At 23.9% G+C, this 11,286-nt stretch overlaps 1 protein-coding gene and 1 long non-coding RNA gene across 6 annotated transcripts; both read left to right on the top strand.

Annotated features, from left to right (window-relative positions):
- Positions 1-1,582: 1,582 nt before the first annotated feature.
- Positions 1,583-7,787, top strand: LOC126555298 (uncharacterized). 4 transcript variants are annotated; one of them, XM_050210242.1, is made up of 3 exons: positions 1,583-1,780; positions 1,855-2,296; positions 7,678-7,787. In XM_050210242.1, the coding sequence occupies exons 1-3, from the start codon at positions 1,771-1,773 to the stop codon at positions 7,679-7,681; spliced, it is 456 nt and encodes a 151-aa protein (XP_050066199.1). In that variant the 5' UTR covers positions 1,583-1,770; the 3' UTR covers positions 7,682-7,787. The 4 variants fall into 4 exon arrangements, with proteins under 4 accessions (XP_050066199.1, XP_050066197.1, XP_050066196.1 ...); XM_050210240.1 differs by having other exon boundaries at positions 1,583-2,004; positions 2,125-2,296; XM_050210239.1 differs by having other exon boundaries at positions 1,583-2,061; positions 2,125-2,296.
- A 1,437-nt stretch (positions 7,788-9,224) lies between these two features.
- LOC126555297 (uncharacterized) lies at positions 9,225-10,131 on the top strand. Of its 2 annotated transcripts, none has more exons than XR_007606804.1 (4): positions 9,225-9,621; positions 9,688-9,765; positions 9,833-9,945; positions 10,041-10,131. It is a non-coding gene; the product is annotated as an uncharacterized LOC126555297 (long non-coding RNA). The 2 variants fall into 2 exon arrangements; XR_007606805.1 differs by having other exon boundaries at positions 10,044-10,121.
- The last annotated feature ends 1,155 nt before the right edge of the window (positions 10,132-11,286 follow it).

Below are 11,286 nucleotides of genomic sequence, written 5' to 3'. Positions count from 1 at the left end.
CGTGCTATATTAGTTGGTCCTAGTGGTTCAGGAAAAACAAATATAATGTATAATTTAATTACCCATGAAAACGGGTTAAGATTTGAAAATATTTATCTATACTCTAAAACCTCAAATCAAGAAAAATATGTTTTTTAAAAAAAATAATAGATGATATAAAAGGTGCAAATTTTTTCATTTTTACAAGTGCTGATAAAGTTATAAAACCAAACTTAACTAAAAAAAATTCCATTATAATTTTTGATGACGTTATATGTGGTCCGCAGTCAGTAATCAGAGAATACTTCTCAATTTGTAGACATTCAGGTGCTAGTTCAGTATTTTTTTAGCACAAACATATTCTAAATACCAAAACAGTTAGTAAGATAACTCAAATTTTTTAATAATACTAAAACAGACGATACAAATTTACGTCATATATTCAATGATCATTCGTCTACAGATATGGATTTCATTGAATTTCGGAAAATTTCCCATTTATGTTGGAATCATAGTGATTATGGGTTTATGGTTATTGATAAAACTCGGGAAATGAATGAAGGAAGATATAGATGTGGTTTTCATACTTTTATTAAAATAAAATAAATGTAAGTATAAATATAAATATAAAGTATAACTGAAATTATATACATTGTGTTGTCAATAGTCATACGATACAGTTATATTCACATTATTATTTGAAATGATTAAAGAAAAAGTTTTATTGGAAAATTTAATAACCTCAAAAAAAAATATAAAACGAAAAATAATGGAAATGAAACGGGTATCATAGATTCCGACAACTATTTTCGTGAAGCATTTAAACCAATAATAGAACCATTGACCAACCAAACAGAAAAGAATACACAACCGGCTGATGAAATAAAACCGGAAACTTCAGACGTTAGTGATGATGATAATGATAACGAATTAAATTCATCATTTTCAAATTTTTTCATAAAAACGTCCTACATCAAAACGATATGATAAATCATATGGTATGTATTATGATAAAGCCAGTGATTCATATAAAATAGGAGGCTACTCTGTAACTTTTAGTCATGGTAACTTACAGTTATTTAATAAATACTATCCATGGACTGAAGGACTATGGTCTTTACTATGTGAGAAAGAACCAAAAAATACAACACTACAAGATATGGAATCTTATTACGACATTTTAAAAACTTCACGAGCTCATTTAAAAGCAGATGGGAACCTAAACCTAAAACTCAAAGTTTCATAAATGGACGAATGTTGTAAAACCTCTATACGATAGAATGAAAAATGAGGAAAAGCAATTAAACGAAGAAATAGATAAATTAATAACTCAAGAAATCCTCGATTAAGTTTAGCACAAATTACCGATCATTTATCTAGATCTAACGCTAAACGTAGTAATATTCATAATAATACAACTATACCAAATGATCCATTTGAATTTCGTCCAACAGCAAACAGTTCTATGACTACAGATCCAAAGAATGAAAAAATGTTTAATTTTACTGCAACCCCAAAGGTTAAGAGAGGTTCTGGTTTATATAAAGATGTAATACCTCAAACACAATTAGTTTATTATGACGATCCGAATGACTAGCTAGATTAAATCTTCTAACATCATCACAAAATGTTGGTAATACTGGTGTCAATAATGAAATTATATCAATTTTAGAAGAATTACGCGAGAGAAATATTATAGTATAATGACAATCTTAACCAGTTTAGCTGAGGAGTTACATGGACCAGCGAGAAAAATATTTCCTAGACGAAGCGTAGTAACACGGTTTAAAGATGATCTCTGGCAAGCTGATTTAATAGACATGCAACCACATTCTAGACAAAATAATGGTTTTAAATTCATTTTAATTATTATAGATACATTTACCAAGTATGTGTGGGTAGAAGCACTAAAAAATAAAACAGCAAAGGAGTGTACAAAAGGTATAATAAAAATATTAAAAAAAAATCAACCAAAATTATTACAAACAGATAACGGAACAGAATTTTACAATAATGAATTTCAAAGTATAATGAATAAGTATCATATTAGACATTATTCAACATACAGCAGTATAAAGGCTGGTATGGTTGAACGCGTTATAAGAACAATAAAAAATAAAATTTACAAATATTTTACATCAACAGGTTCATGGAATTGGATAAATTCAATTTTTAAATTAGTATATAATTATAATAATACAAAACATTCAACAATAAAATGTTCACCACACGAAGCTCGGATCAACCCGGTTACAATTAAAGAAAAACATTACAAATTAATACATCAAATAAACTTAAATTTAAAATTAATGACAAAGTAAGAATATCTAAGTATAAACATAATTTCAGTAAAGGTTATACACCAAATTGGTCAACAGAAGTGTTCACTATTTCTAAAATTTTAAATACAGATCCATTAACTTATCAACTAAAAGATAGTTCAATAATATAATATTAGGCTGTTTTTATACACAAGAATTAAAAAAACATTTTTTCCCGACACCTTTCTCATTGAACGTATTATAAAAAAAAATAAAACAAATTATATGTTAAATGGTTAGGTTTTAACAACAGTCATAATTCGTGGATTGATGTAAACGATACTTTAAAATAGTAAATAAACGAAATGTATCAATCAATATTTATTATTTTATTGTATAAACCATTTTATTATTACAATGTTTGGATCTATTTCATTTTTATGTTAATTTATTTTTTAATTGATTACCGAATGTTATAATTAAATTAAATCCGTTAATTTTTTTACTACCATATCCCTACTAATCTGGCAATCGATGTAAAACTTTGTCTAAAATAAAATAGAGTTGACTCAGATTTTCAATATCGATTTCTAATTTGGAATTATAGGTTTGTTCATTCTGAAAAATTAAATGTTATACTGTTTAGCTAATTGTTTAAACATGCATTTTAGTAATAAAAATAAAAATAATGAATAAATAACGTTTTTTTGTTTTTTTTTAAATTGTATTTATCCTATATTTTATTTTATTAATTTTATTTTTATTGAATACTATATCAATTTTACATATTTAAAAAAAATAAAATAAACTATTTTTTTAAACGATAGTGACCATATGCAATAGTATTAATACCATCACGCATAATAATCCTTTTATCGTCATTCGCACTAAGAGCAATTTTATCTATAGATTTAGAATAAACAAAATGGTGTTTTGATTGTATAAAATTCATAGATTTACATAATTGTTGACTAGCTGAATTATTGATATATGCATTTAATATATTTAAATATTCGTCAAACTTCATGTGATTATTAATAACATATTTTTTAACACCCTTAGCTCTTTTTACTTCATCTTATTTGTTTTATATGCATAGAGTTTAGACGTAAAGTAATAAATTCTAATAAGATTTCAGATTTTAATTCGTCTTTAAAATAACCTGGTTGATTTTTCTACGATCACTAAAAAATAGTGATTTTTCGGATAATTTGAAGTATCAAGTAAGAAAATAATTTTCGTTTTATGTCATCGAAAAAGTTAGAAGTTCTTATTTCGTAAACTAACGAATCAGTATCTGAATACACAATGTTAATTTTATTTCTATACATATTTTTCATTACATTATAATGAAAATCATACATTATCGACTTTGAAATATCCAATATTGCAAATCCTACATAAATAGGCTTATCAAATTTAATTTTTCCTTATTCATATGAATAGCCATTAAATTTTTTGTGTATATAGTTCGATCTTTAAATGTTGTTTTCGACATTAATCGATGTGCTTTTTTTTCGTTAGATACTAGAAACATTGACATACGTTTTCTTACATTTTCCATACATTTTCCATAGACACTATTCACTAACAGTTTCCAGAATTGTCGTTCAAACTCATTCCTTGACTTAACCCTCATATTTGTACATAAATTATATATGGTGCCATCCAACGAGATTGCGAAAAACGCAGAATCCTATGAACTTTTTTCACTTTTAATCCATTAACGATGGCCTGTTTCAAATTTCTATAGTGAACTACATAATTAAATTTCGATTCTAATGTTGTTAATAGTTTTTTTACTTTTGAATTGGGAGGACATTTATTCTCAGGTAAAAATGGGAAATCATTATGATTGTCATGTAATTGTTTTGGATAAATAACATCTACTTCTAAAATATAACCATATTCAGCATCATCTTCAATTTGTGTTATATCTATTGTCAAATCGTTAAACCATTCAAAATTTTATGAGGTAAAGCAGATAGCATTGATTTTCCATATAGATTTACACAGTCCAAGTAAGCTAACCACGTTACAGGTTTGTTTGAATCATAATTAATATTTTGAATATTAGGAATATTAGCTTTTACATGTCTTTTAACTGAATGACAAATTCCACCACGTAATCCGTTCTCCAGAAAATTTGAATATCATACTGTTTAAGTCGTTCTAATTTAACATTAGTATGTTTTAACATACAATCGAATGCAAATCCTGGAGCGGTCATAAAATGTGAAGCATCGAGTTTAAGTGTTTGTAAACAAAGATCTCTAAAATTTTCAAAAACATCAGAAAGTAAACATACATCTGTTGCTAAGTATAAGTCACTATATTCTCCTAATGTTTTTATATTAAATTTTTTCCAAACCTTATGAGCATGCGCATAATCTTCATCACTAATATCTTCATCTTTTAATGAATTATAAAAAAACTGTTTTGGTGGTAAACAAGTTTCATTTAATTTATTAGGATGGTCAATATATTCATAAGGAAACACACCTTTTCGTGTAACTAAATTTAATGTCGACAAAGAAAATATTTTTAATGTTCTCTAAATCTAGTTTTGTCTTCAGATAAATTATCAGCTAGTGAACTAAGAGACTCTGACATAAAACGAAATGTATCAATAATTTTTATTGAATTTATCTTGAATAGTTTTACTAAATGATATATATTTTTTCTGATGAATTAGGTATTACATGAATATCATTTTCATTACAACCAAGTTCACGAACAATAAAATGACTGTCATAGACTAAGTTATGAAAGTATATTGGAATAAATGAAACATTAGTTAATTCAAAATTACAATTTAAACAAACAGCTGATCTAAAACGTCCTGTAAAATGATTATGATCTCTTACTTTAAATAAATTATCGTTTTTAAATGATTTGAAGCAGCATTCACATAATCTAGCATTTTGAAATTTATGCTCTTCATCAACAGTTAATTTGTCCATGGGTATATTTATCTTATAAAGATTACACACTTTTGAACCTATATCTATCATTGTCTTTATGAAATGTTTTGCTGCATTACGATTTCTATAAACATGAAGTTTTGTTGGAATTTTATATTTTTTTTTAAATATTTAGGTATAATGTCATAATCTATTTTTACGTAAAATGCATAACTCATAGGTTTATGTTTATGAGTTATCAATGTCTTAGTTTTAATGTCTTGGTGTTTATTATAGGTTTTAAATAACATTCGAAATCAGAATAAATTACTATAGGTATTCGTTGAGATCTTTTAAAATTTTTAAAATAAATAGTATCGTCATCACCGTTATCAAACATTACAGGTCTTCCAAGTTTTGTTTTCCACAAATTTTTTATGTTTTTTTAACCATCAATACCCCATAGTTTGAATTTACAAGGATATTACTAAAACTGTAAAACATCTTTTACATATAATTAATTTAGATTTATGTTTCGTCTTTTGATTACGAATAAGTCTACAAAAATCATTAATAAAACAATAATGTGACGTTATACCATTATTAATTAAAAGCAGATCGAAATGGTTTTTACTTTCCACATTATTCATATATAATGGGAAAACAACATTTTATTATCTAAACTAAAACATTAACTGATACATTATTTAAACGTTCAAATGATTTAATTTGATTAACTGGTGTCGGAAAATCGATACAATGAAAATTAATCTACTTTTTTTTTCAAGTATTTTAAAATATTGATTACTAAATTTAGTTTTATCTGAACGAGTATTATATTTTGTTAAAATTGCATATTTGAAACATTTGTTATCATTATTTTTTACATTTATAACAGCTTTCTTATTCCTTATACATTCTGGTAAAATTACATAAGAAGATCCGGTTAAAGGGTTTACAATATTGATTCTTAATTGTAATGCATCAATGAATATAAACTCCAACCACTTCCTTTAGTTACAAAATTACTTTCCTCTTTGTTAATTTATCAAACATTTTTTTTAATAAATTTTCGAAATTTGAATTTGTATATGCCAACACATTCACTGTTTTAAATGAAATATCTCGGTATTCCTGTGTTAACACATGTACATAAACACAGTCGAGATATAAGTTAAATTTAATACTAGTTTGTTGTGTCATTTTTTTTAATTTACAAACAATCATTTCAAAACCGTAGTCAAAAATTGATTAAAGTCTATGAAATTATAATCGTTTTTTAAAACAAACGTTTTTGAACATTTTTTAAAAAACCGATTTAATTGAATAAGTCCGCTTCCAATTACGTTCATACGTGTTCTTTTTGATATTACATTTCGTTGTATTTTACTGTAATTAAAAATAAATACATAATAAAATAATAATAATAATAATAATATAAAATTTACCATTAATAACAATAAATAATTATTATTACTAAATAAAAAAACGTATTAATCATTTATGCTTATTAAGTCATTATTTATTATTATTACAATCAATAGCGTTGACCATTGAACGATCGAGGTTAATTTTTAAAATATTACTGTGTTACTAATTACGATCTATTGTTATTAAAGATAAGTCAATATAATTTTATTATTTTATTTAATATGAACTGATAATATTGCTTTTTTATACATAAATAATTAACTTAGTAGGCTATAACTTTAAGCTGATCTGGTTTTTTTTTTCAAAATTTTTTTTAGTATCAAATCTCTGGTTTATATATATATATATATATTATATTCATTAATCTTATTCATCCATCAAGTGATATATGAAAGGTCGTTCTCAATGTCGTTTAATTTTAGATTTAGTAAGTCTGCGATATAGCTGTAGAAATTAAGTATTAAATCGACATGTTAATATTTGTTAAAATGAAATCGATTGTAATTATTTTTAACGGATGAGGTTAATTTTTCAATATTAGTATAATGTAAGAACTTATATTATTTTATTATTTTACTTAATATAAACTGATAATTGTTTTTTATACATAAATAGTTGAAAATACATTTCGTTAATTTTACATCACTAACTGCATCGTGTATATAAGTTATATCATGGTTTTGATTACAAATTGAATCATGAGTTTCCTTCAACGATAAAAATCTACCATTTTTAATTATATAACCTAATTTATGGTTTAATATAACTTCATTACTTTTAAAATTAATTAATTTTAAATAAAATACTCTATTATTATCAGTATCGTATGCAGTCATATTCAACATTATATTTGTATTAAACCTAATCTTTGTAAAATTTTTTATCTGAATTACCATTCCATAGTAAAATAATTGCATTTTGGTTATTAAAATCAAGATTTTTTTAAAAAGCTTGTAGTTAGGTTCGACGTTTTTGATTTCATAGCTAAATGTAATTCGTTTAATATAACTTGAAGCTGATCTGGTTTCTTTTCAAAAATTTTTAGTAGCAAATCTCTAGTTTTTTATATGAATAATTATTCATTAATCTTATTCTTCCATCAGGTGATATTATTAAAGGTCGACCTCGTAGACGAATAATTTCAGATTTTACGTGAGTCTGTGATATAGCTGCAGAAATAAGTATTAAATCTGTACGTTGATAGTTGCTGAATTCGAAATCAATTATAATTATTTTATTTTTGGTTTTTGCCTGTAATTAAACAACATCAATTAATAGTATCATAGTATTATTTTTATCTATGTTACAAAATATATTTTAATAAAAATAAAATACTGATTTCATAATTTTTTATTTTATATAAATTTAGATTATTGAATGTACTTTATATATTTTATTGATTTATTTTTTTATTTATGCGTAATATGAATTTATTTGATATTAAATATTTCATTATTCATCTGATTTTTATTTCACTGAATTTTGAAAAATATTAAAACATATTTTTTATAATCAATAATATAAATATTTTATAGTCACATAACTTATTATTTTTAAAAAATATATAAAAAATAAAAACAATCATATCTTTTATATTTTTTCACTAAGACTAGCAGATTCACCATGCAGCTTAATTAATCTATAATGATATTAACAATATTCAAATAATAATTTTCAATTTTGATTTTATCATATTTTTTTAATCTGATCGTGTTTTACTATGCCCTACTTTAATAAGTCATATTTATTAACTTTTATTATATAATATATATATATATATATATATATATATTAAATATTGAATTTGAATTCAACCAATTTTATTTTTTTATTTTATTCATTTTATTATATTTCATATAATACGTATGTTTTCATTTTATTTTAAATATTTCATAATTAATTTTGATTTTTATTTCACTGAAATTTTGTAATTATTAAAACATATTTATTTATAATCAATAATATAAATATTTTATAGACACATAACTATTTATTTTAAAAAAAATATAAATAATATGATCATATCTTTTTATTTGTTCACTAAGACTAACCGATTCACTAGCAGCTTAATTAATCTATAATGACACAAACAATATTCAAATAAATATAATTTTTAAACTTTGATTTATATCAATATTTTTTAATCTGATCGTGTTTTACAACTTTTATTATATATTAAATATTGAATTTGAATTCAACCAATTTTATTTTTTTATATTATTCATTTTATTTATATTTCATATTATACGTATGTATTAATTTATATTTTAAATATTTCATTATTCATCTGATTTTTTATTTCACTGACATTTTGTAATTATTAAAACATATTTATTTATAATTAATTATATTTGCATTTTATCTTACTTTGTTTTTGCTGCATAGTTTGATGAATACCTCGGTCCATGTTGTTGCGTTGAATAAGTAGTTTTAGTTTATCATTAAAAATGAATTAAGAATCAAACTGTTTCTTCAAATTAATATTGTATTTATTTAGATTAATTATTAATAAAACTTAACTAATATCAAAAACCTTGCTTGATGATAGTGTTGTAATAAAGTCAGCGACTTACACAAGTACTGAAAGACTGAGGATAATAGACTATAACCTACTCAAGAGCACTTGTAAATGACTATAAGTTCTAAAACATTGAATGATTATGAACCAGATTTATAGTCTGATCTAGTGGTGTGATATGTGATCACGCCATATTTCACTTTGATCACAGATATTTTTTATAGATTAGGTAAAAATATGATCACGCTATATTAAACTTTGACTACAGTAATTTTTTTATAGAATAGGTAAAACTATGATCACGCCATATTACAACGCTACCACAGTTATTTTATAGATTAGGTAAAACTATGATCACACCATATGATACCACAACCTTACAAATCTGTATATAAGTGATCAGTAGACATTGATTATAGTTAGTGTTAAATCTCAACATTGTCTATAAATTTTATGTTTCGTCGTTTCATACCGTAATATATCCGTTTGCTACAAGTCGATAACAAACCAAGTAACACAATTTGATCAGGTAAATGTTTTTTAAACAATCTGTTATATTAAAAAAAACTTATACTGATTATCATTTTTATTTAAGGTATATTTAATATATATAAAAAATAATATGTCGTACTATACTAATGTATCTGCAGGCGAAAGCTCTTCAAATGATGATGTAAGTACCTATACCTATTTGTTTATGTATGTGTGTAATGATATTAATATATTATTATTAAAAATAGAATGAAAGTAGTATGCTATCAACACTATCATCTTCTTTAAAACCGGTAAAAATGCAGAATAAAAAAAGAAAAATGATACTGAACCAAAAGTTAAAATGACTAAGGCTGGAAAGGTAATTTTGTATTGTATTATTTTTTTAAATATTACACACACACACACACACACCACACATTTTCATTTTTAATATAAATATATATGAATGTATAGCAGCGAACAGAATCAATAGAGACGTACAAGGATGCCTTAGCTAGTGTAATTTCGAAAGGAAATATTGAAGATAACGTTTCTAACTCAATAATACATGACGGAAGGAAATTACACGTATACGATTCGGTGTCCAGTAGCGCCAAAATGCGATGACTACTACGTCATTCAACATTATAAAACTAGTGTTATAAAGGACATTCCGTCACTTGAAAGGTAAAACCATAATAAAAAAACCCAATGATTAAATGATGAACTATAGTTAAACAACAGCGATACAATCATTTATTGATCACCAGATTATTTTTTTAATTTGACCGTTACCTATTATTATTCAACACAAATAAATTATTAAATTCTAATTAAAATAATAAGATTGAGGATTTTATCGTTGATATTTAACTATAACATGATTAAATAATAAAACATATTACGAATATTATTAAATAATGATTTTTTATAATAGATGGAAACATTCTGAAGCTAGTGTAAAGTTGTACACTAGCAATACCTTTCCTGCTGACAACGAAATATCATAAAAATAAATGAACTATTCGGACAATTTTAAATCGATGTTCATCGGATCCGAAACGGAAGATTGTGAAAAACAGTAAAAAATAAAAAAAATGCAAATATATTATTTTGTAAAAATTTTTTATTGGTAGTACCTATAATTATGATATTTAATAAAATTATTAAAATTGATAAAATTAATTAATCTTATTCTTTTACTATAATATTGAAATCAATTCTTAGAGTAATTATAACAATTATAATGGTATAAAGTTCAATACAATTTTATTTAAATCGACATTATATCATATAATATCATATCTGATAGTGAATTATTGTGAATTGAAGTATTTCATATATAAAACAAGAATCATCGTTCTGTATACAACACATGCTAAAGTCAAAATTTTGAATATACTGATTAGTAAAATCATTTCGCTGACAAGATGATGGTAGAATATTGATGTCTGCTCTAATTAATGAATATACGGTATCAAAAGTTGACTGATATGAAACCAACTTTTTCTGCTTTTCTACAATATGTGAATCGATACATTGTTGTAATTGTTTTAAACGATGTAAATCAGTATATGATAAGGTAATAAAATGATCATTAACATGCAATTTAATAGTTAACTGATTTAAATTGACTGAATTATATGTTATCAGTTATTTTCACACGTTTACAATTAGTATTAGATTATTAGTTATTGAACTATAATTGCTATCACACATT

The sequence above is a fragment of the Aphis gossypii genome, unplaced genomic scaffold (assembly GCF_020184175.1).
Source record: "Aphis gossypii isolate Hap1 unplaced genomic scaffold, ASM2018417v2 Contig00785, whole genome shotgun sequence".
In the NCBI taxonomy this organism is placed as follows: Eukaryota; Metazoa; Arthropoda; class Insecta; order Hemiptera; family Aphididae; genus Aphis; species Aphis gossypii.
Note: the sequence above shows the minus strand (reverse complement) of the source record. Positions and strands in the feature narration are given on the sequence as shown.

Bases quoted from the DNA above. Each gene is read 5' to 3' on its own strand.
- LOC126555298 (XM_050210238.1), top strand. From the start codon at position 1,683: ATGACAATCTTAACCAGTTTAGCTGAGGAGTTACATGGACCAGCGAGA.